Here is a 26,157-nt window from a genome sequence, read left to right as displayed (position 1 = left end):
CCATTCTACGTTAAACTGTGCACAAACTCATTTGCAGTAAATGTGCTTTTTACAGAGCAGAACACAAATGGATGTGTGCCACAGCATGATTCCATCCCTCATTTTGACTTTTACCTTTTGAGTTTACCAAGAGAAATCCTCTCCTGGTGCTCCTTGTCCTCCACAAAAACTCTGCAGCACAGAAAAATGAGATAATCCAAGTTAGTTGCTCTGCAGAAGTTCAGCTCTGAGGGCTCAGGGTAGAACACAGACACTGCACAGTATTCCTCATGGATGGAGCATGATTAGAGTCACCTGTCCTGAAAAAGTCAGGAGTTTGAGAAAGAGATACATTTAGGAAGTCAGAGGTCGGACTTCAATATTGGAATATGAACTGATGACGTGTTTCTCATTTCTTTTATTGTATTTTGAAAATGATGTATATGGTTAAAATGTTCTAATGTCTCTAACAGTTGCTCTGAGCCATGTCGCACAGGAGTCTGCATGTTTTCAAATGAGCAGGTGATCATCTGGCCAAGTTGAGGATGGATTCATTAGCAGATTGGAGGAAAACCTGCAGACTCCCGGGCTGCAGGACACGACTTAGAACCACCGGTTTGCACAGTATGCTGCCATATTAACACATCCTCCGTATCACCAAACTTGGGACTGAACTACAGCTCTGTCCTTTCAGTCTAAAGCTGTAACACTGCATTTTTCTTCAGTTTCCATCATCTCTGAATGCAGCGCTAATCTAGGTACAGCAGTTATTGGTTATTTCTTCAGCAGTGGTCATCAGGAAAGTTTCCCCTCATGGAAGTATTTTGAAATCACATGCCTTCAATATGTAATTACCGTACATGGTGGCAGACTAATGGAATTATTTAATCCAACCTGTTTACAGAATGCGTTGGGGATTTTTGAATTTTTTTGAAATCTTAGTTGAACAGAGTCTAAGCACTTATCTACCTGGATGATTCAGCATACCTCTTCTAATGGGTAAGGACTGTATGATAAACATGTAGACAGTTTCTGTGGCATTGTTTCTAACTTTTTACAGTGGTTACTTCATTGTATTTGTAGATTTTGGTGAGCCATTTTTTACGTGTCCTTTTTTTTGAGTACTTGCAACATGACTGTTATATGCAGATTCAGCATTTTAATTTCCTTTTTTATCTTTAAATGTTCAAATGACCTGTGTTTTATTCAGATTCCTTTGTAAATATTGTGCAACATGTCATGTTTTGTTTATTTGATATGAAAAAGGGTTTAAAGAAAAAAAAAACAACAGCATTTTGCCAAGGCAGTTTTTGTTGAGAAATAAAATAAAAAGCATGAGAATTCTACATTGTGGTGTAGGTGTGTGGATTTTGATTAAATATCTATTGACAAAATGATTGCTGTTTTGTTAAGAAGCATTTAATCTGAATACAATATAAATGATCATAATTTATCACGACTGTATATACACATATACACACAGATTCTAATCAAGTCTTTGACTTAGAAAAAGTATTTGAAGCTTATAAAGTCCATGTTACAGAAGCAAACAGATCCTCTGAGGAGTTTGCTCTATAAAACCATTATGTTATTTCTGCATTATCTAAAAAAAAAAATCAGCCAACGCATGGAAAGATGTTTTTAAAAAGATACAATCCTTTCCTGTTAGCGCCCACATGTAGGCGTTCTAAGGTGCTTCAAATCCAAAACATACTGGGCTTTGGCACTGAGTTCTCTGCCTCATCACGGCTGACTTTGACTGGTTTTGGCCCCATGTGACTTGAGCGGTGGATCAATGTTGATGGCTGGATCATTGATACAGCTTCACCCTTGTTTGTGACCCAGCTGGATTGTGGAACACTGCTCCTATGGCCATGATGTTAGCCTTGGTGCTTCACTTCTTCATGATAGAGGAGATATCTAGAAACATGCTCTGAAAAAGACAAGAAGACGGCTTTGACCGCAGCTGTTGTAGGACAGAAAACTTTTAGTATGCATCCAACATCGGTGCTTAAAATTACACCTAACGTTCTTCAAGTGCACAGAGACGTGAGGATTTTCACAACTGGGAACAACAAAAGTAATTAGAAATAAATCCTTTACTTCCTTTACCGCCAATGTAAGAAAAGGTGTATGGGAGAAAAACACATTGTGACCTATACAATTTTAATCAAAAACAGTTTTTACACGTCACGTCACATGTTGTTGATGACGTAGCACTAATGATCACTAATTGTATCAACCATAAAAGTAAATATGACATCTATGGATCCGGTCATGTTAAAGACATGTTAAAGTAGTGTTAAGGAGAACACAGCATTATTAAGTAGATACAATTTTAAAAAGTATTTCCAAAGTGTGTTATGTCATTGACATTCCATTAACATGTTAAATGCAGTGGTATAATGTAACAAAGCACATTTACTTATTTACTTTCCACTCACGCCACTTGTTTGGTTAGAAATGTAACTACCCAGTATTATTAGCACAGGTGCAATGATTAACTAAAATATTAACAACTAGTTTGATAATTGCATTTCAAGGTTCCAGCTTCACAAATTTGAAATTTGTTGCTTTTTCTTTTAATTATATTCAAAATTGTAATTAGTTTTTTAAAAATAATTTCAGGGTTTGGTGTGTTGGTTGGACAAAAGCGCTGTGAAGGTGTCACCTAGAATTTCTCTCTATTTTCACAATTATCTAATTTAGTCAATTGACTCATGGAGAAAATAATCAGTAGATGAACCCAGAATGAAAATAATCATCAGCTGCAAAATATTTCAAAATGCTTTTATATGACTATTTCAGTAATAATAATGTAAACATATAGCATGTAATACTATTATAGTAGATAGTATATTATAGTAACAGTCACAGGTGACATATTTATGAATTGAGTGTGATATTAGTACTTTTGCTTAAGCAAAGGATCTGAACACTTCCTCCACCACTAGGCAAAGGTCTCTATTGTCCATAAGGTGGAATTTTGTGGAAATTTGATGAAACTTATTAGTCCACATGAATTATTAATTTGAGGGTAACATTTCTACTGTCTATCTGTGTTTATGAAAGATTACTTATAATCTAGAAAATAGATATTAAATCAAATTGTTGGTTTAAGTATATGTCATAAATGTTTGTTTATTAATAATTTAATGTTTAATGTCGTGGTAACAAACTTACATATAAAATCTTTAATTTAATTTAGATTGTGTTCAATAGTTGACGTATGTATATATTGTTCTATATCTATATTTATTTATCTATCTGATCTCATATGAGATATATTGCTGTGTAAAATTCATGTCTGTGTTGATTCTGTCTCTCTAATGCCGGCAAATTCACCTCCTCTCTATTGTTGTTGCTGCTTTGCCTCCTGTCAGAACTGAAGGGAACTAAGTGAAATAACTTTAGAGCAGTTTGATTTGTTCACATTACTTCCACTGAGAAGACTGAATGACAGAGGCAGCCATGCATCCATCCATCCATCCATTATCTATACCGCTTATCCTTCAGGGTCGCGGGAGGCTGGCCAGCTGACATTGGGCGAGAGGCAGGGCACACCCTGGACTGGTCAAAGTCAATCATGGGGCCAACACATAGAGACAGAGCCTTTCACTTTCAGACTCACAAGCAATTTTGAATCACCAGTTATCCTGTCTTTGGACTGTGGGAGGAACCTGGAGAAAACCCACGCAAGCACGGGGAGGACATGCAAACTCCACACAGAAAGACCCCAAACCTGGATTTGACCCTGGTACCTTCTTGCTGTGAGGCAGCAGTGCTAACCACCATCCACCGTGCTCAGAAGCAGCCAATTTGTCTTTATTGGGCAAATAATTCAGACAAACACAAGTTAGTTTTCTATCTCCCTCTTCCTCTCTTCAAAACACTGTCTCTGGAGCCTCCTTATCAATGACTGGGAATCTCATCTTTTTGGCTAATTTAACTTCAGAGCTCAACTAGTGAGCAAGCTTCAAAATTACTTTTTTCCCCTTTGACTTCTTAGATAATACACTAGCAGAAGCCTCTCACTATTGTATGAAGACGACAGTGGCTGCTAAAGACTATCAGATGTACTTTACAACTTTGCCTTCGATGCTCTGGACTAGTGTGAAACGTCATTAGGACACACAAGGACAAACTGCTCTTTACTTGCCATTGACATTCTTCGGCCTCCAGCAGGCGGCATCATGGGCATGTCCCCTTGCAGGGAGCCCAGCTCATCCGACTCCTCTGAGGTATGTAAGGACGGGCTTGTGGAGCCACTGATGGAGGACAAGCTCGCAGATGGTGGCCGGATCATGAAGCTGGTCTTCCTGGGGTTGGGGATCAGGACCTCACTCCCCATTGACTCTCTTCGCTCATCCTCATCCAGGTCTCTGATAGTGCTGGGCCTTAAGGTGCTACTGGACAGCAGAGCTTCCAAATGGCTGGGGGGAGGGTGCTCCCCCCCATGGGGATCCCCCTGATGGCTTGTTGTACTTCCCTCCACATTGGACACAGATGCCCAGGCTGGATGGCGGTCCACCATGGCTATGTGAACCTCTGGACCTTCATGGGATTGGGGGACTTGGATTGCACAGTTCTGGCCACACCTGGGTGGCATCCTAGGTTGGGGGCAGATATAGCTCGTCTGACTGTGTCTTGGTGCGTCCTGGTTGGCTTTGAACCCAGTGTTGTAATGAGGAGGCTTCATGTCTGCCTCTGGAATCACTCTGAAGGTCTGAGTCAAAGGCCCGTTGTGAGGTGATACATTGCTCATCACACAGAGGTGTGGTAAGGAGGCTTTTTTCTTGGACTTGTAAATCAAGCTGTCATCCTCTGTGTACTTCTCGCCATACAGTGTCTGTTTGATTTTCCTAATGCCCAGGTGGGATATTTCCAGCATGTTGAGGAAAAGTGACACACCAGCGATGACGATCATGAAGACCATGAAGATGGTCTTTTCTGTGGGCCTGGAGATGTAACAGTCTACACTGTTGGGACAAGGCAGCCTCTCACACTTATAAAGTGGCTCCAGTTGGACCCCATAGAGTACATACTGACCCAGGATGAAGCAGACCTCCACCAAGGAGCGTGTAAGGATATGGATGATGTAAGTTCTCAACAGAGAACCTCTGAGAGGAGCCTTCTTCACCTTCCTCTGCTCGTCTAGCCTCCTTAGCTCCCTCTCCATGCGCTTATGTTCGTCCAGAGCCAGCTCTGCCTCATCTAGCTCCTCCTTCAGTTGGGCGCGTCTGCGGTGCCGCTCCTTTTCCAGGGTTCGAATGCAGTAGAGGGCGTGGCCCATGTAGACCAGTGAGGGCGCAGAGACAAAGATGACCTGCAAGACCCAGAAGCGAATGAGGGAGATGGGGAAGGCACGGTCGTAACAGACCGCCTTGCATCCTGGCTGGTCTGTGTTACAGACAAACTCGGACTGTTCATCATCCCATACATCCTCAGCGGCCGCACCCAGGATCAGCATGCGGAAGATGAAGAGTATGGTAAGCCAGATCTTGCCCACGATGGTGGAATGAATGTGGACCTCTTCAAGGATGCTGCCCAGCAGGTTCCAGTCACCCATGGTCAGCTTCTCACCACTTCAATGCCACATGTCCTCGAACTGTGGAGACACAGTATGCATATGCAACACATCACATCACTTTCACATGGTTGAGACTACATGGTTGGTAAGTTTTCGCTATGGACTTGTCAGGAAGGCTTCAGTTTAAAGCAATTTTGGTTTGACTTTTGTAACTCAGGCTACAGGTTATGATAACATTGTACTCATTGAAGTGATGACTGAGATCTCAGGAGTTGGTAACATCACTAAAATTAAATCCAGTGAGGCAAGAAACATAAGCAGTGTTTAATGCCATGCTTGTGTTTCCTACATAGAACTACTTACTTATAAACTTATTTATATACTTACTTACAAATAGAGCTTGTTTTTTTAATTTCGTAAAACAGCTGGCTTCTGCTGTTTTCCTATTTTACTCAAACAGGAGGAAATAGTGCCTAAACCATTTTTGGATTAAATCAAAAGTTTTAAAAATAAGTTTCGGAACCATTCCTTGAATGCATCCCATTTCCTTCCAAATAATATTTATGCATACCTTATCCGTTTGTATCCCTCAAAATCCCATTTGTGCCCCCCTCTTTCTCCTTCATTCAAATACTGGAACCACTGGGGCTCAATCCAATTAAAGAACACGAAGAGATCGCTCCCCCATCTTCCTGGTCCATATCAACAAACTCCATCCTTCTGTCCATGACCGTGATTCCTTCTCTCCTCCCTTCATACCTCACCTTTACATCCCTCATCTCTCCATCTCTTGACCCCTAAGCCTTTATCCCTCACCCCTCGTCCCCCCCATCCCCTCATCCCGCATCCCTCAGCCCTTCATTTGTCTACCCTCACCTCCTCATCCCTCTGTCCCTTCATTCCTTCCTACAGACCCTCAGTTCCTCCCTCCTACATCATCATGGCTTTCCTCCATCCATATTATGCAACAACTACTGTTCTAAATCCATATAGTTATTGGTGTGGTCTTTGTTAAGGTAAAGGAAGTTTTATAACTTCCCCTCTGACTCAGTTTTCACATCCCTACCCTCCAGACCTATCATGATGACTGCTGTTATGAGTGGGTACGTTTTGGAGATGGTGGAGGAAGGAGTGAACAACGACATTTGCCGCTGTGGTAGTCATGAAAGCTGACAGAAGGAGCTGCATCTGTAAACAGCTGGATGTCTCCTGGTGTGCTGACGAGGTCATCATGAAATCAAGGAGATGCCGTTCCAGGAGGAGAGGAACTGGTGCCACAGTTTTTGTCACCCTCCCTCTGGATGAACGTTTCTACAGAATCTTGGCTCTCCCCCTTTCATATTGTGCCATGAACTAGTCCAAATCCATGTCTTTGTCTGTGTGGTCTTTGTCTGTGAATCCACAGTTGGTGCTCTAATGTCTTTGTAGCATGGTGTGTGTGTTCAAAATGAAGCCCGGTGTGTTGATGGTAATGTCACCCAGATGTTCTGGATGTATAATTTAAACATATTCACATGGCTAGTTGCAGAAAAATTTGAGAGCTTTGCTTTTCCTTTTTTTTTTTATTTGCAGCAACCACTGACATCCTGGTGAGTGGGTCGCTTGCCCAATCAGGAGTAGCATTGTTCATCTGATCTGATCTGACTGAAGAAGATAACTGTCAATCAACCTACGTACATGTCTGTTTGGACCAAAGAGAAAAAGAGAACTGTGGTGAGTATTGTCACGCAATTTAGTTACAACAGAGTGTAAGTGCATTCACATATTTACTGCCAGGATGAGGGATACTGCACCCTAGAGGTAGACTTTTGTTTGAGATCAACTTCGGACTGTAAGGCTCATACTAAATCCCAGTCATTACAACAATCTGGGTTCTTAGAAGATGACTGAGCTTCAATGATTTTACTGGATTGCTGATGTTTGAACAAGACAGCGGGTCTTTTTAAAGGCCTTGAAACAACATGTGATTTAAACATTGATGACACAATCATATCACTGCAGCTTAGTGTGCGGTCATCCTTTTTTCAAATACCTTGTTGATATGATCAACAGCTAATTTTTGGCGTGCATTAACCAATCGTCCCACGCTGATACAAAGGCAGTCATGTACAAAACAACATTGTGTGGTAGAAATAACATGCAAATCTGTTACCTGGGGATTCTGTCTTGTGTTTGCTAGTAAGTAAATGATGTGATTTTCTGTCAGAGGGTCAACAATCCATCTGGAACCATCACTTCCTTTATATAACAACAATAAAACATTTGAGTTTGACATGCACCATTACTATTTAGGCCATCTGAGAACTATTTCACACAAGTCGCTCCTGGACTCGTGTGTTGCATATTTTTGAGAGTGTGACATCACAGCAAATGACTCTGTTCAATGAATCAACCATTTCAGCAGCACTTACATATCACTGGTATGGATTCCCTCTTTGCCTCTTGATGCACTTCATCATGTTTACATAAGCATTCCAGGAATTGACTGTGTCTCTATGGCTACCCCATGGAGGTGTTTGCTGGTCCTCTTGTGCCAGTCCCAAACTCCAGTCCACATCCCTCACATCTCCTCTGTCTTTGTCTCTGTGTGTATCTGTGTGTGCTGTGGCTGCCTGAGTGTTGGGAGTGCTCTCCCGTGTTAGATGCAGGGTTCACAGGATGTTAGCATCGATTGCCTCCTGACGGATACTGCCCCCCTCCCTTCTCCCACGCCAGCAGTGCCAACTCCAACCAGAGCCATCAATATCTCACTCTCTGACATAGAGGTGATATTTGTTTATGGTTGGTCTTTCACATATGGCCTTCTTCTGTTGCCCTCAACATTAAGATGTAACTCAGCTAGCAGGGAGGCAGGAAGTCCAACCCCTAATGTTGATAATGTGTTTTTATGGATCACATCCCACCTGCCAAACTGCACACTGCTTTGAATTTGTGATATGAGGATTATGCATGTATATCACACGCGCATGATGTATTATGCATGTATATGCATTCATGACTGCCTGGCTGTGTCACTTCAACTCAACAAAGTATGTGCACAGACACTGTAAAAGTCTGACACACAAGTTCCCTCATGAAGATCATAATAGACTTTTTAGCATCATCTAACTTTTGTTACAGTCAAAGCTGCACCAGTTCATATTTTCTATAAAGGTGACTATGTGTTATGAGAAGGTGTCAGATATTTCTCACCAACTCAGCATTCCCCCTCAACTCTCTCATTTCTGGCCACAACAGCCAGCTTTTTTGTCTGTGAAACAGCTCCTATCAAGCCATTGGGCACCACCTGCTCATTTCGAGGCAGTAGGTGAACATAGAGGAGCATTATTTAGGAGCCACAGAGACCAAGACCAAGCTAGAGGAAAGTGACTATCGCAGGTGGACACAGCTATGACTCAAGGTGACTGCTGACGAAGTCCATTCACCATAAGACCGTTATACACCACACAGCTTGTTCATTTGTTACATTTCAATAAGAGATTTTCACATCCAGATCCAACCTTGACTGAAAATGTCTAATATTCTTTTCCCACAAGCAAGCAAACAATAAGGTGGCACATTTTGTTTTAAATCAGTGTATTAGAAGACCAATTGACATAAAACATTCTAATCCACCGTTAACATTACACATAGCCCGAATGGAGGCTAGAAAAATGGAGGCTCAAAAATGTTTTTTTTTAATTCTCCAACAAACCAAAAGAATGTCAACTTTAACTTCCTTTACACTGGAATCCATTCCAGCATTCATAGGGGAATATCATCGTACATTTCCCCCAAAGTTAAAGATTTGTTTTTCAAATAGCTGTGTCTTTTTATCTCTCCATCTCTTACTTTGTCTTAATACTGTTAGAGCATTGTTATATCATTTTGTAGACATACATCTCTACAGTAAATGCATTAGATCAATGCTGTATGCTGTGTTGAATTTAGCTCAGAGTGCACTGCAAAAAAAAAGTGTTAAATAATGACATGACTTAGGCATGAGTTTTTAACATAGTGACTGCTGACACTGTCCCGGCTGGGGAGGCCCACAGAGCCCTCGCTCCGTGCACAGAGTAAAGCAATAGTACATAATACTGGCTTGATTTGAGAGCCCTGGTGCTTGGCTGCATAAAATGACCAGCTGTGCCTGGAGGGCCTTTAATTAGGTTTCCATCGCGCTCTGACAGAGTCAATGGAGCATTGATTTGATTTTCCCTTCAGAAGCTGCGGCTGTGGTCGCTGAGGCCAAATGCCATATGTCACACCAGGATCATTGGGTTACACAACCAACGGCTGCTTCATCGGATCTCTGCCCGATGGTCTGACCGACAGCTGGGTAGCTGGGGCGGGACTTTGTCCGGCCTGCATGTGTGATGACACCAGACCACAAGTCACCCAAATGTTGGTCTTGACATCCTTGTAGGAGTCTCAGTTACTTTAGTAACACAACTTACTTACTTAGTACTTGTGCTTTACTACTTCACACTTCACTTTCACTACTCCAGAGGGGATATGTACTTTTTACTGCATTTATTGAACAGCTAGTTCCTTTTGCATTTTCCATTGTTAGAGACTGAGTCATAGATTTGGTCCCAAAAAAAAGAAGAATTAGATCATTAAAACGTGTATTTAGTAGATACAGGGGCGAATACTGTTGTAACCATTTCCCCAATGATTCTTCAGTTTGGTGCGTAAGCGATGTGAGATCTTTACTGAACCACAGCACTGCTACGACTGGAAAGCTGTCGTTTCTTTGGGCTCCCTGCAGTCTACTTAGTGGTGAGATTAAACAGGTTTAAACTGTCAGTCCAATCCATGATCCGTTTCTGACAGTGCTAACCCCAGACTAACCTGTCAATCACTCTGGTTGAACCGTTGTACAGCGTTTGATTTTCCATGAACAAACATTGCTCTTTCTCAAATAAAATAACATCTACTTTTATGACCTAAAAGTATAAAAGAACTAAAGAGCAGTCCTCTCAGCCGTCTGACTGAACCCAATCAAGTTTATTCTTACTGTGATGCCTATTTGGCCCTGCAGCCCCCCACCTGGCCACCAGATACCCTCAGTGAGACCCCCCCCCTCCCTGTTTCACCTGACTACCTTATGAAAAGCCAAATGCTTCTTAGCAGTTTACCATTTGTTCATTAATGCCCGGCACGGTGTCCTTCAGTCCTTCAGGCTCAGCCCCCACTATGACATCAGGAAGACTCTGTTTTGTTTGTTTCTCTGTGATTAAAACACAGCATAGTGCTGTGGAAACATGGAAGGAGCCAACAAAGATGACATGTTCCTTTTAATCATAAACTCAGATGTTGGTAATCAGCACTGTGTACGTGTCGGCGTTTGTCTTATGGTTTAGACTTCAAATATTCTGATGCATTCTGATGACGTGCAGCTTTCATTACACACCCTGTGTAGATAAGGTTGCTTCTTACAAACATCTGGTGATTCATGGTGATATAGAATTTGAAATGGCCAGATTTAAAAGGGGTTTGCAGAGTTCAGAGTCGTGTGGCCTGGATAACAGTTAACGCCAATAGAAACGGCACCGACAGGTTATGAACAAGTGAAGGCTGATTTGACCCCCCAGTTCATTAGAAGACAGTATATTGAGTTTCGGTGACAGATGCCCAGATCCTCCACAAAGTGATTTAGAAGGCCTCTTGTATCCACAGCTGACAGGTGATGAATGACTTCACGCTTCCTTGTTCTTCTGTAATTCTGGTTACAGTTAAACATCATTTCTACGGTCTTGTTTTTTTTTTTTTTTGCTTTGTTACATCTCCTTCACTGTGGTGCTCCTGGAGGTTTCTCTTTTCCCACTGGGTTTTTTGAGTTTTTCCTTCCCGAAGAAGGAGGGTCATAAAGGGCAGGTGATGCCTCGGACTGATCCATCGGACCGATCCATTGGCCTCATCGACTGCTGGACTCTTTATTAGATTGTTTGTTCGCTTACACTTCTTGTTTATTTCAGTGAACTTTGTAAAGCACTGTGAGACTCTGTTGTGATATTGGGCTATACAAAATAAATTGTCCAACAGACCTGTTCCCCCTATCAACAGAAACACATTAGCTCATTAAAGACAGGATCAGACCTGAAGTCTTTGAAGGAGCCTGAGTTCACACATTGATTGATGAATACATAACATAATGTAACATAAATACATAAAAGTGCTATTATTATTATTACATTTATTATTATTATTATAATCATTATTATTATCATGATCATATTTGTTGTTCTTGTTGCTGTTTGCAAGCAAAATGTCTGCTTTTGAACAAATATCCAAGCCACTCTGTATCTGACTAAATTCAACTACACTGTTGCCCATAAAGTTGGAATAAAATGTGTTTTACCTCTTCTCGTGAAATGATTGTGACAATGTGATTTATTCTTGATAAATAAAGTGTATATCTTCTCAACTTTATTGATCAAACTCTTCCAAACATATCACAGTGAAACTTAAACCACAATGAACCTTAGCAAACTGTGGATTCAGGCTTTAACTAAATAGGGGGTATTGAGCAATTATTCCAACTTTATGGGTGTGTAACAGTGTAAATACACTAATAAATCAACACTTGAACTGATCATTAGATTAGATATTAGATATTTCCAACATGTTTAAAAAAGAGAATCATGATTAAGACAATAAAACAAAAATAACGAAGATATACGAATGAAGATATACAGATATTTATGATTTTTAGATTTTAATAATGATTATTCCAGCCCTCTGATAACACAAAGGGGACTGCGTAAAGGACAATACTCTGTCACACAGGTAAGAACAAATGATTATTTATTGCATTTAAAGCTTCATTGTTGAATTTTGAATTTTTGCCAAGCATTTCTTATATAACAATAATTCCAAAGAATCAAAAAGAATTTGATCTCCATCAAGGAAATTAGAGTCATAGCTACTGAGCAGGTAACAATTTCTGCATGAAAAGAATGACAAAATGAACTTGGTGTTAAAATGTATTATATGCTACATGATGACAATAACATTTAGCACTTCTCACTTAATATTATGTCCTTTTTGGGTTTCTGGCTTCACTGTGTGTCCCACTGTCTCAAAGCCTCACCAGTATATTCAGGAGTGAAACAAACCAAACTCTCCTTCAGTTTACACCATTATTCACTTTACAACACTACATTACAACAAGTTCTTGGAATAATAATAAATGCAAATTATAACATTTTATTTAGGATTTAACTTCCAATTATTATATGTAAGCATCACTTGTGGTTAACTGTGTATACAATATGAGCGTTTGGATCACTGTATGTACATCTTTTTCGTACATTAATCCATTGACTTTTTTCCAAATTTCTGCTGCTCTCCAGTTTTTTACTTGCTCAGTCACAGTAAAAACCTTCTCCGTCCTCTGTCAGGCCTGCTCTTGTGTTAATGGCTGACAGGGTGCATCAGCTTTCTGCATTCTCGTTGGTCTTCAGCTGCTGAAGCTCCTCCTCCAGTATGCTTATTCGCTGCAGAAGCTCCCTCCTGTTCTGCTGGGTTTTGAGCTCTGTCTGCTGCTCCACCTCCACAAGCTTCCTCTCGTACCAACGCTCCAACTGGGTCGACACAGTCTCAAAGAAACGCTGAGTCACCTGATAGGAGGGCAACAACACACTTAAAGTAGTTTCCTCTTAAACTTGAATTCAGTTTTTTTTCCCCCCCACAGAAATTTGACTTCTTAAAGGAATAGTTCAACATTTTGGGAATCATGCTTATTTTTCTTTCGTTATGAGATGAGAGTGAGATGAGAAGATCAGTATCAGTCTAATGTGCTGAGTACTAAGTTTAGAGCATTAAGGCAATCAGCCGGCCTGGTTGTCTCCAAAGTTAAGAAACACACCCACAAATATCTTTGAAGCTGTTCTCATTCCCAATACTGCTCCTGTGTAACCTCCTTTGGTGTCCGATGCCAACGCACAAGCCACCCTTCTGTGTTAATATTAGAAACTCAAAGCAACTCTCACGCCTGTCCCTTCATTACAAAAATCCAATACTGATGCCCCTGACCGTCTAATATTCCCCCAGGCACACTGGACCTTCACTGTCATGGTAACGATAAAGAAACATGTGATTCATGTTCTGATTCCTACTTAGGTTAGATTTAGGAAAACATAATGGTATGGGTTAAAGTACTGATCCCAACAACAAAGTAAATCAGGTTAAAGCCACGATGATCAGACGCTTTATTATCACTGATAGAAATGATGACCAAAGTTACCAAATAAGACTCCTGTTGTAATACAATAGATTTATCCTCTAAGCATGTTGTGGAATATGTTTTCCTGTTTGACAGGCCCATCAGGCCAGCTCCTCATCCCACCCACTGCTACACCCACCTCCTTGGCATGCAGATTGTTCCTCTCCTGGCTGAATGTGGGCTCAGTGGGACGGTTGATGAAGAACTCTAGTGTTCTGGTGGCCTCGGTGTGCATCCCTACCCGCCTGCGGGCACTCAGCTCTCCACCCTGATTCTTGTTCAGTCTTTCGTAGCTGTGTTGCTGGTGTTGGATCAGTGTGGGTCCATGGTCACTGATGCTGGACCGGCTGCTGCTGCTCGAGAAGCCCTCTTTACCCATCGCCGCCATGGGGCTGTTCTGCACTCCTGGAGTACGCCAGGGGGGGTCACCAGAGCTCAGCAGGAGGCTCGTGGTATTTTCGGCAGGCAGAGTAAACAGGGCTGTGTTCTCGTAATCATCTGATAGGAGAGGTTAGAGTCAGTCTAAATCATCCACTAACTGAAAATGAATAAAGATCAGTTGTTATATCTCTATGGAATCTGACCACAATATACAAATAACAAGCATTCATTCAGTAGCTGGGATAAAAGACTTCATAAGATAGAGAAATATAGAAAGTTGACGTTATCAAAGAAGCAATTATGTTTAATTAATTACCATATATATATATATAGATGGATAGATAGATAGATAGATAGATAGATATACATATGGAGGCTGTTGGCCATGAGGAATGGACTCAGATTCCTCAGGAACGCTGTCAGAACCTGGTGTCTGACTGTGCATCACATTTGCAGCAGGTCAGAACAGCTAAAGGTGCTCTGCTAAGTTCTAAAGGTGCTCTACTAAGTTCTAAAGGTGCTCCGCTAAGTTCTAAAGGTGCTCTGCTAAGTTCTAAAGGTGCTCTGCTAAGTACTAAAGGTGCTCTGCTAAGTTCTAAAGGTGCTCTGCTAAGTACTAAAGGTGCTCTGCTAAGTTCTAAAGGTGCTCTGCTAAGTTCTAAAGGTGCTCTGCTAAGTTCTAAAGGTGCTCTGCTAAGTTCTAGAGGTGCTCTGCTAAGTTCTAAAGGTGCTTGTCAAGAAGGGGCTGAATAATTATGAGACTGCATTAATTATTAAAAGTGGCATATTGTGTTGAATTTGGAGAGACCACCTGTGATATTAGTTCTTTGGTTCATGGTCATTGCTCTTGTTTGAGTTATTATTATTCTAGATTATTGCTGCCTACACAGCAATGGGATAAAAAGGCCGTATAGGCTGTTGTGTTCCCAAAGGGACCAGGAATGGTTGTGTGAGATGAATACATGCAAGCCCAGCCCAGGACTGTGATATGAAGCCGGCTCAGATAAGGGGCAACAAAGTCTTGGCTATCATACCATGTCCTGTTTGACATGGCGTAGGAGTTAGGCAAGGGCCTCCGTTATAAAAAGGAGGCCACGTCTCTGTCCCTTTATCATGTTTTGAGGGCACGGTTGTAGCCCCGAGAATTCCACGATAATGTTCACTGAACATAGCTGGAAGTTTGTACATTTTTCCAGTTGACCTTCTTTGGAGTGCACCTGTATAAATCATTGCAGGATGATTTCCATTAAAACGGTCTCTGTTGACTGCGCTGACGACGTACCTGGTGACCTGTCCACTTTCATTTCAAAGTATGTCCTGCTCCCCATCTGCTCCTGCTCTGGCTCTGCCTGACCGGACGGCTGTGTTTTCGGCGGCAGGATGTTGACGTAGGTGGCCAGTGAAGCGCTGCTGTCTCCAGATACCACGGACAGCAGGGGGAACGATTCCAGGTCAGCGTCTGCCACGGACTGCTCCACAGACGTTGAGGGCAGAAGTTTGTAATACTGGGCTTTGGCTGGGAGGTGAACGTCCATGTCCTTCAGCTGGGACATACACCATCTCTTCAGCTCATGACTCACTGCCGCCTGCTTGAGATAAGAAACAGGGCACATACTCAGTTCTGTCTCATGTCTCCATTTCTGCCTTTATTCTGTTATTCTCTGAATTTCTGACTTCATTCTTGGAATCGTGCTGTTCAGCTCAAATGATTTTATTTACATGAGATCCCATCTCCTCTGACTTAAATCTCAATGTCTAATTTCTGATTTTATCACACTACAACCTGCTTTGCTGCTGTTTAACTGCTTCACAATTCTATTAAATATACTGGCTTTACAATTCTAACAATTGTTTTAATTACTTTTCATACAGAAAGCAGCAAGCTGAGTCCAAGCCAGTATGACCTTCTTTCTCATAATCCAAGTATGAACCAATCATCTCATGAAGGTTACATGTAAACATAAAAGAAGATCTTCCCATGAGTTCCCAGCACAGAAAGTCCGCTGTGAGTTGTGAGCTCTGATACCTGTGTAATCAGGGCTTCCTCTCTTTCCCGGGCAACTCTCTGCTCAATCCTGTATATCGTGTTCTTCCTCTCTGCTGCTGCTCTTTCTTGATTCAGCACGTCCAACACTTTGATCTGCCCAAGCCAAAAGTGTAGAAGAAGCTTCATTTTCATTTCAACTGAAATATATATCTAGAATCAGTGTGTGCGTCCTTGACGTTTGAAAAAAATTGTAATTAGCAAAAAGAGTAAAGTTACATTCCAGTGACGGTACACCCGAAACTGATGTTCTCCAGCAAGGCATTCATTTTTGGTAACAGTGACGAAGCCTGACTTTAAATATGTCAAATATAGACCACCAGAAGTTTGAACTCAAATCACAGACAGTGACGCAGACCTGGTGTCTGTTCCTGCGGTCCATTCTGCCCAGCCTGGTGTTGACTTGCTCCTGGACGTCCAGGATGTGCAGCCTCATCTCCTCCTGTGTGGCTTTCATTTGGTCCTCCAGCTTCTTGAACAGGGGCTTACAGCGGCATCCTTTGGCTGGTGCCTGAAGAGAACGTGTCACAAGTCACAAAGCGTACTACCCGGACTACCCTGCTTCATCTTTCATTGCAGACGTGGTAAACGTAGCTTAGCATGCCCTGCGTGTTCAGTTCTAGATGTTAAGTTCCACGTACTATTTTTCTCTCCCGGTGCTGCTTTACAAAAGATGTTGGTGGTTAAAATTTTTTTTAAAAAAAGCACATCAGTAACCTGTCTAACGTTGCCGTCCTTGTCCCTGTACAGCGTGTAAAGCTGGTAGGTTTTTGCATTGTGAGCAGAACTGTCATCACAGAGCAGATCCTTCTTATTGTGGAGGTCGTTCTTGCCCTTTCTCTGATCATCTTCATTCAAAGCCTGCAAAGGAGCAAAAGTAACAGACTGTAACATGTAGTTTTCCTTCATAAAGGGCTTTCCATTTGTTTTCATGTGATGTGCGGAGGTGTTATGACATGACAGTAGTCTTAACCTCTTAAGACCCGAGCTCTTCTTTGATATGCATTTTTTATTTCTCCTTGCTATTTGGGCTTATTGGACCCTGATAAGTATAAAACCTAAGCATCATCTTTTTACATGGTGTAGTTTTAGAGAAAAATTATGTCCACATATGTGGACAATCGGTCTTTATTTCCACCCTGAACATAGCAGTTTTTTTTCCTGACTGCTTTTGCATGTATTTATAACACATACAAAACATTTTGAACACGTTTTGAAAATCACGGTGCAAAAAACAATATGAAATATCAACAATTTTGCCCACATACATGTCCATACGGCCCCAGCTAAGCAGAATTAACTACTATGGAAATATAACCCAAAATGTGAAGTCCACGCATGTGTACGCCAGGTCTTTAGAGGGTAAATCAGGTGGAAACTGGAATGTAGCTATGCATCTGGTCATCACTACAAACATAAGCATGGTTGCTAGCTTATTGATATTAGAGATGTAGCCTTGTTTAGCAGACTAGTAGTATGAATACAGTTAGTAGCCAAGCAGCTGATCTATCAATGAAGCACAGCATTAATGAATCAGCAGCTCATCAGCGTGTGGCTTCAGTACAAACCACACGTTGTTTTTCTGTGAACAGCACCACAACCTCCAGTTCTGACTGCCACATGATGTGGACTAGCTACCCAGGCCGGTCCTGGTGTCTCTGCTGTCCACCTACCTGCCCCTTGACTCTGCTCCTCTTGTGGTGGCGGTGGGGGCTGTTGTTGATGGCTGGGCTCTTGCGGCAATGCTGCCGTCTCTGCTGCTGCTGGGAATCCTCCTTGATGGCTGTTTTGGTCTGCAGTTGTTCACTGCTGGAGGTTTCCTCCACCACAGAGCTGCTGTCCTGCTCAGGACACACACACAGGAAGTAGAACAAAGCGAAAGCAAAAATGACTGCAAGAAAAGAAAAGATGATAGCTGATGGTAGAGTCCATTTTTTAATCTCTGTGGTTTGAAAGATTTGGCTTAATGTTACTAACTTAACTGGAATAATTCTTTCATCAGAGCGTTATTTTCTTACTTTGTTTGGTAGGATTTCTACTCTGGTGACAGACTGGGTCCTGCGTTCAGCTGTCAGTCTTTCTCTTCGTTTCCTGATTGTTCTTCCTCGCATGAAGCGATGTACCTGACAGTTGCACAGTCTGTTTTATTACAATGAGCCTAAAACTACACAAGATGTTTGCTGATTCCATTAAAACTGTGATTATGATCATTATAAACCTCAATCAATCAATCAATTAGAGAGAGACCCAACGATTCAGGAATTCAACATTAAGGATTCAAGAATCCCCACATGAGCAGCATCAGATATTATATTAGGACACAGTGGAGGAAGAACTCCCCACCCTAATCTTGTACCACTGATTTGAACTAATAAATCATAATACAGATAACCAACCTGAGGAGCTCTGGCCAGGACATGTGCCACATCTTTGTGGTTGTTATCCCTGGCTTTGTCAAGCGCCGTTTTTCCTGCCTGGAAGTGAACAGTATATCACAAACACCAGTGTAACATTCACCTTGTATTACATATACCACTGTCAAAATAAAGGTGCTTCAAAGGTGATTTAAATGTGGCACCTAACAAAGACCTGTGACAGTGAAAGCTGTGAGCACTATTGGCACTAATGATGTTGTTCGTGTTCAGCTGGGATTGAACGGGCCACGAGCTCACAGAACAAAAGACGGATGTGAGACTACAGAAAGTCACTGTTAATGTATTAATGATGAAACGTTAGACAACAGGTTGATAGTTTGGGATATCAGGGTCATTCAATTGTGACCTGAACCATTCAGCTTGTGGATGGAACTCACATTGTTTCTGATCTTCCCATCAGTCCCCGCCTCTAGTAAGAGCTGAACCGTCCTCTTGTGGTTGAGAGCAGCAGCCACGTGGAGAGCTGTGTCCCCCGCCTGCAGGCAAACACAGAAACATGTTCACACAGCATGCGTCTTTGTTTGTCTGCTCGTCTGCCGTTTCTCTGGTGAGAACATTTTCATTTCACCAGTTCACAACCTCCTCCCAGAAAGAATTGTATGATATGACTAAGGCAAGCGTGCACATGAACAACTACAGTGCAGACAGTTTACAATAATAAATGATTAATAGATTCATATTTACCTCGGTGTTTGTAAAGGAAATGAACTAGGCTGCACTCAAACCTTAATACAGTGCTGAAAAGTTCATTAGTACACTGACTCTAGTATTACACTTCTCCACCACGTCTGCTCCACTGCATTTTAAACTGAAATATTGTCCTTTTTGCTGCAGAACAAAAATGACCCCCATTACAGTAGGTTCATTTTACACAGACGCAGGGCGGGATAGCGGCACACACAGCTTAACGTTCCCCGCTTTGAAAGGGCTTGTGTTTGCAGCACCATTGGCCTGTTTGTCTGTCTGCTCGTTTGTCCACAGGGTTATGGAAAAACTACTGACCCGATTTTCATGAAACTTGGTGGGAAGGTGAAGCATAGGTCATGCAAGAATCCATTACATTTTGGAGTGGATCCAGATCTGACCAACAATAGAATTGACCAAACTCTAACAAAAGCGAGTGGTGTGGTGTGAGTTAGCATACAGCAGAACCTTTTTTTGACATAATTCTTATAGTTTTGGAAATATATATCATGTACTTTCATGTATTATGTGCATCATGTCCATATAGACATGTATAGATTTACACACCCAAACAGACTGGACGTTTGGCCTTGGTGGTCTGCACTCTTCTAGTTCTGCCTTATTTCTAGATTGTCTCAGTCTTTCCTAAAAAGGTCTTGAAAAGTGGAAATAATATATTGTATAAGATAGTTAAAGTATATAGTAACTGTACTTATAGAGCCCCTTTCTATTCTTTTTGAACCAGTCAAAGCGCTTTTACACAACATTCACATTCACACACTGATGCCATCAGGAGAAAACCATTCACACTCACACCAAAGCTATGCTTCACTGTCCTGCCCAAGGAAACATGCAGAGCCAGGGATCGAACTGCTGCTCTTCTGATTGGTGGACGACCTGCGAGCTGCAGCTGCCAGTATACTAAATCCTGGAGTTCTTCTCAGGGAACTTTCCAGGAGACTTAACTTCTTAGTAAATTAAAACTGTTACCTTACGTGTCCTGTACAGAGATGGACAATATTTCAATTAAATGTACTTAATTACAAAATGAATAATTTGTCACTCATATTTTGGTGTAAGATGTAATTTGTAACAAAATATTTTAAGAACTTGTATTTGAAATACCTTAAATACATTATTTGATATGTCATTTTATTGTCAAATGAGACATATTTTTATTCCCCATTTTTATTTAAACTGTTACAAACAACCTACTCGTGGGATTTGGCTAAAAGCAAGTGAATCACATGACATGTCCTACTGTGTCCATCAACACGTGCGTTGCAAACTACGTAACATTTGTGTCCCACTGGTAACTCCTGGAAAGAAGCTGCTTCTGTGTTGATGCAAATGTCTTTTGAGATAAAGGTATGAAATCAAAATAATCAGATATTGCAGCTAAGGCAAAGCTTATTGAATTACACTAAAATACATAAGATGAAAAGAGCAATTAAGCAGATAATATCAGCATACCAGCTTAGTCACAGTCACACTGAGCATCTTGTGGTTAATGATCAGGACAACATTTTGTTCTAGCATTGCTACATTTAGGCGTTTTGTAGTGGAAGTTCTTAATAGTTGTGGTCTGTGGTAATAAGCTGTAATATTTGGACCTCCCTTTAACAGAGATCCAAGGAGCAGTGTCCTTGCTAACAGTTTTGATGCTGAACTGTTTGTTTTCTTTGGAGCTGCAGTTGTTTCTGAAGTTTCATTGACTGTAGACAGTGATCTTGTCTTTGTGTGTTCGGCCATAATAAGTTTCCTCACATCACTAACTGGTGGATCAGCCAATGCTGGGTGATAGTACTACATAATGCAGAATACTGCAAATGCAAGGGCTTTCATCAGTGGGCTACAGGGTCACTAATTATGTGATAGTGACTTAACAGATGCTTTATATTAACTCAAACCAGCATCAACAGTATAATGAACTTTCCTGTGGCTGTGGCACCTTGCAGGTACTTCTCTCAAACACTGGGAGAGATGAAAATGTTCTAATATCAGTTTGTGTAGAACTTCATTTTGTATTATCGAATTACAAATGACTTGTATTTTAAGTAAATACATATTTCCCACAGTATGTTGTATTTCACTGCGATACATTTGCTGAGCAACTATTTAACAAGATACTGTTTGATGTATTATTACCCAGCTCTGCTTTCACACTCACAGGGCTAACTGGACATGCTGTGTGAAACCACATACATACAAAAGAAAGGTTTACTGTAAAAAATACACTCTCATACACACCAAAGTACGTTTGTTTTCGTTTGTTTGTGTCATGTGATGTACAATGCCATCATACTGAAAGCACACGTATGCTGTACCTGGTTTCTCTTTGTCACAGAGCACAGAGAACTCAGCAGGATTTTCACCAGGGACCAGTTGTCGTAGCGAGCAGCCACATGTAAACAGGTGTCGCCCACCTGGAACCAGAGCAGAGTTCTTAGGTGAGTGTTTTTTAAGGGATCCCATGATGAGCAATGTACACTGTTGCCCATAAAGTTGGAACAATTGTTCAATACCCCCAATTTTGTTAAAGCCTGAATCCACAGTTTGCAAAGGTTCATTGTGGTTTAAGTTTCACTGTGATATGTTTGGAAGAGTTTGATCAATAAGATATACACTTTATTTATCAAGAATAATTCACATTGTCACAATCATTTCATGAGAAGAGGTGAAAAACATTTGATTCCAACTTTATGGGCAACAGTGTAGAAAGGACCCTGTGAAACAATTTCTTACTGTGTGACAGTCCACAGTGCTATAGCTCAATAGTGATATAGCAGAACGTCTACAACTTATTTGTTCATGTCATCAGTGCATTATGGGATACAGAAGGACTCACGTTGTTCTTGATGTCCGGTGTGGCTCCTCCGAGCAGCAGAAGGCGAGTGGTCTGAGCATGTGCGTTCTGACAGGCCAGGTGGAGCGCCGTGTTTCCTGCCTGAATGGACATTATATAGTAATTACAAAGTGAACACAGATGTGAGGTGGGCTTTCATGTTAGCTTGTTAGGGTGGCTGGTTGGATACCTTCATCTACAGTACTGTGCAAAAGTTTTAGGCAGGTGTGAAGAAATGCTTTAAAGTGAGAACAGCCAAACTCTGCTATCAGGGTGAGGCTGTGGAAGACAGCTTCATGTCCCAGGTCATCATGTTCAGACTGAGCACAGCAACAAGACACCAGGTAGTTAAACTGCATCAGCAAGGTCCCTGCCAGGCTCTTTTGAAGAAGCACAAAGAAACGGGCAACGTTGAGGAGCGTCGACACGGCAGTTGGCCAAGGAACCTTAGTGCAGAAGTTGAAGGACACATTATGTTTACTTCACTTCAAAATCAGAAGATGTCCAGCAGTGCCATCAGCTCAGAACTAGCAGAAACCAGTGGGACCCTGGAACACCATCTACTGTCTGGAGAAGACAGAAGACCAGAAGGGGTCTTCATGGAAGCATTGTGACCAAAAGCCAACCCTCTGTGTGGAACCATGTGGGAACATGGTTAAGCAGCTCAACTAAGCACGTAAACCTGGGGAGCAGGAAAATGGCAGCAGGTGCTCTGGATTGATGAGTTCAAATTAGAAACAAACATACAGCCAGTGTCATCAGGAACTATCTTCACAGAGTCCTGGAAGTGATGGTGTGGCCCCCCCACAGAGCCCTGATCTCACCATCATCCAGTCTGTCTGGGATCACATGAAGAGACAGATGGATCTGAGGCAGAATACATCCACAGAAGATCTGTGGTTAGTATCTCCAACATGTTTGGAAGCTGGAGCTGTTTTGAAAGCAAAGGGAGGTCACAGCAAATATTGATTTGATTTAGATTTTTTCCTTCTGTTCGCTCACTTTGCAGTTTGTAAATCGAAAAAAAAATAAAATAAAAAATAAATCTTATATGTTTGAAAGCATTCTTGTTTCACAGCATTTCTTCACACCTGCCTAAAACTTCTGCACAAGCATGAGAATGGAACACCACAACTGTAAGGGCAAAAAGATCCAGATGTTTTCATGTTATTATTATGTTGTTAAGAGTTTGGCAACACGTTTGGTGGTATTCATGGTCCACAGAGCCTTTCTTGTCACGTTATAATGCATGTGAGTAACTATAAGGCATGCAGAACTAAGGTTCTTCCCAGATGCATTGAGACCGACAAATTCTGCATCCCACCAAACAGCCATTATTACTACTACTATAAGACTACTACTATTACTACTACTACTACTCTGTTATTACTACTACTGTAAGACCACTACTATTACTACTACTCTGTTATTACTACTACTGTAAGACTACTTCTATTACTACTACTCTGTTATTACTACACTACTATAAATCCTGCACTGAACTGTTTTTTTGCTGTGATGTGTGCCCACCTTGCTTGTCTAAACACAAACCAAATAGAGACTATAACTGAAATATAGTTGTATATATTATTATACACTGTTGCCCATAAAGTTGGAATAATTGTTCAATACCCCCAATTTAGTTAAAGCCTGAACACACAGTCTGCAAAGGTTCATTGTGGTTTAAGTTTCACTGTGATATGTTTGGAAGAGTTTGATCAATAAAGTTGAGAAGATATACACTTTATTTATCAAGAGTAAATCACATTGTCACAATCATTTCATGAGAAGAGGTGAAAAACATTTGATTCCAACTTTATGGGCAACAGTGTATTTATATATCATCATCATCTACATTATTATTATCATTATCATTATCATTGCTGGTGTTGTTATTATCACCCTACCTTATTCCTGATGTGTACGTCAGCTCTTGACTTGACCAGCAGTTTGACACAGTGAGAGAAACCATGCCAAGATGCCTCATGCAGCGCTGCGTTGCCGTCCTTAAACGGATACAGACTTATTATTCCCTTCACAAACTGCTGGCGTTAACCAAACAAAGTGAGGTTTCATGGGTGAATGAAACTGTAGGTGTGTGAAAGAGTTCTGATGTATACAGTGTGTCCACCACTCACTCTGTCCTGCAGGTCCACAGCACAGCCTCCCTGAATAAGAGCAGCCACGGTATCACTGTTCCCCACCATGGCAGCTCGGTGCAGGGCCGTCTGGTGACCCGGGCCCTGGTGTGATGCTGAAGGCACATGGCCCAGCGCCTGCTCACTCATCACTGCTGACACACACACATTCATACACGTAGGCCTACAACAGCTATATAGTATATACACACACACACACACACACACACACACACGTATATATATTTATATAAAGGCAATTGTATGAGTGTGGTCTTCCCACCCACCTTTATCTTTGTTACGATATGTTTCACTTGCTTTACAGTGTATAAAGGTCAAGGTCTGTCAATATCAAAATAAAATCATACAATCAAATTAAAATTAAATTTTCCATTTGTATGCAAATAATGTCATATAAAATAAAACTGAAAATAAAGGCTGAAGCAGTAAGATCTGACATCAAATAGAAAATAAGGTATGAATAAGTTAGAAGTTGTGAGTAATAATAATAATAATAATAGATTACAGGATTACTTGAAGAGTTGTTGCTCGAAGTGTTATTATTATAATATTATTATTACTATAATCATAGTGAGGGACCCATTAAAAATTATCAGCTAACTGTGCAGTTTTCAGCAGCTACAGAGGTTTTTAGCTTCTTTGAGTTCATTGGTTTCCAGCCTGCAGCTCTACCATTGTAGCTCAGTCTCACAGCTCTTATGAAACTGGTTCCCAGCAGGCTGGTGAGAGCAGTGAGGCTGAACCAGAACAGCAAAGTCGTGGACTGTAAACTTAAAACAATAAACACCCGAGCCACTTTGTAGATATATTTGGTTGTTTGGATGAAAATCTATGAAATTCAAACTATAAATGTCAGATAACACTTGCACTTTACTGGCATGCTATTGGCTTACTCACTAAATACCACTGACCTACATTCTCATGCTGGCTGTCCTGCTCCTTTAATGTGGAGAATCTGACCCAAATGACAAAGGATTCTATGTCATTGCTGCAGTATTTAGCTGATAGTCAGATTATTCTCCATGCCAAGGGTCAACCTTTAATCTTTGTTGGTCATTATAAACAGGCTCCAGTCACTCTTACTCCTGTACACTAATGCCACCTGCATCACATACAATTGCTCCCATGTTTTCTGCATGAATACACAGTCTTACGCTACACAGAAGGTTGCGTCTGTTTGGAATTCTATATCTAATTATTCTTTTCTTCAGATTTTTTTTTTATCAGGCAGGTGGTGAGTGCAGAGTCAGCTTGTTGTGATGTTGCATGCTGTTGGTGTCCCTCTGGCCTTTCCTCCAGCAACACCATCAGGTCAAACTTTCACCTTGACTAAAATTTTGGTCACTCAAAGTAACAGTATTTACTCAAATACAGTACTTAAGTACAATTTCAAAGTATTTTCATTATTTGCAACCATATACTTCTATTCCAATACAATTTAAAGGTGAGCATTCTATGTTTTTATTAATATGACTGCTAGTAAAAGATCAAGATGTTACATTGTTGAATTTTAAAGTTTGTTTGGCTGTGATCAAATGATCTATCATTACAGGAAAAAAACAGGTTTGCGTAACAGAACTTTGTTTTCTCTCATGTCAGAAACCCAAAGATTTATCTTGTGACGCTTTCATAAGGAGCCGGGCTTCAAGGCTGGGAACCACTGGACTACACTAGCTAACTGTACTGTGTAGAATAAAGTAGTTAAACATAAATTACACATTGATGTATCAGTATTAACAGTCTAATCATGTCATATATAATAATATGTCAGTTGGTAGATATTTTACCGCACAATCACTACTTTAACATTGACCCCTTACATAAGTACATGTCACCAATTAATATCTGTATTTTCACTTAAGCTGCAGTTCAAGTAATAGGGTCATTTTGC

General features: G+C 41.1%; 2 protein-coding genes across 2 annotated transcripts; both read right to left on the bottom strand.

Moving 5' to 3' along the window:
* Nucleotides 1-1,873: 1,873 nt before the first annotated feature.
* Nucleotides 1,874-5,548, bottom strand: gja10a (gap junction protein alpha 10 a). Its single transcript, XM_070841988.1, has 2 exons — nucleotides 4,139-5,548; nucleotides 1,874-1,912 (listed from the first exon to the last, which is right to left on the bottom strand). The coding sequence occupies exons 1-2, from the start codon at nucleotides 5,546-5,548 to the stop codon at nucleotides 1,874-1,876; spliced, it is 1,449 nt and encodes a 482-aa protein (XP_070698089.1).
* Nucleotides 5,549-12,927: 7,379 nt separating this feature from the next.
* On the bottom strand, nucleotides 12,928-24,395 carry ankrd6a (ankyrin repeat domain 6a). The gene is made up of 14 exons (XM_070842347.1): nucleotides 24,246-24,395; nucleotides 24,015-24,113; nucleotides 22,111-22,209; nucleotides 21,590-21,688; nucleotides 18,956-19,054; nucleotides 18,540-18,617; nucleotides 18,162-18,266; nucleotides 17,817-17,984; nucleotides 16,861-17,004; nucleotides 16,502-16,654; nucleotides 16,126-16,239; nucleotides 15,382-15,688; nucleotides 13,852-14,216; nucleotides 12,928-13,113 (listed from the first exon to the last, which is right to left on the bottom strand). The coding sequence occupies exons 1-14, from the start codon at nucleotides 24,393-24,395 to the stop codon at nucleotides 12,928-12,930; spliced, it is 2,166 nt and encodes a 721-aa protein (XP_070698448.1).
* Between the last annotated feature and the right edge of the window lie 1,762 nt (nucleotides 24,396-26,157).

Source organism: Pempheris klunzingeri, chromosome 13 (genome assembly GCF_042242105.1).
Source record: "Pempheris klunzingeri isolate RE-2024b chromosome 13, fPemKlu1.hap1, whole genome shotgun sequence".
NCBI lineage: Eukaryota > Metazoa > Chordata > Actinopteri > Acropomatiformes > Pempheridae > Pempheris > Pempheris klunzingeri.
The sequence above is the reverse complement of the archived record's forward strand: the minus strand, read 5'-3'. Positions and strand labels throughout refer to the sequence as shown.

What these genes read in the sequence shown, in the direction of transcription:
- ankrd6a (XM_070842347.1), bottom strand. Translation starts at nt 24,395, where the DNA reads ATGAGTGAGCAGGCGCTGGGCCATGTGCCTTCAGCATCACACCAGGGC. An exon ending in CTGTGACAAAGAGAAACCAG is followed by an intron (nt 19,055 to 21,589) that starts GTACAGCATACG and finishes GTTTGCCTGCAG; the next exon opens with GCGGGGGACACAGCTCTCCA. An exon ending in GAAAGTGGACAGGTCACCAG is followed by an intron (nt 14,217 to 15,381) that starts GTACGTCGTCAG and finishes CTCTCCTATCAG; the next exon opens with ATGATTACGAGAACACAGCC.
- gja10a (XM_070841988.1), bottom strand. Translation starts at nt 5,548, where the DNA reads ATGGGTGACTGGAACCTGCTGGGCAGCATCCTTGAAGAGGTCCACATT. An exon ending in GAGGCCGAAGAATGTCAATG is followed by an intron (nt 1,913 to 4,138) that starts GCAAGTAAAGAG and finishes TGTCTTTTTCAG; the next exon opens with AGCATGTTTCTAGATATCTC.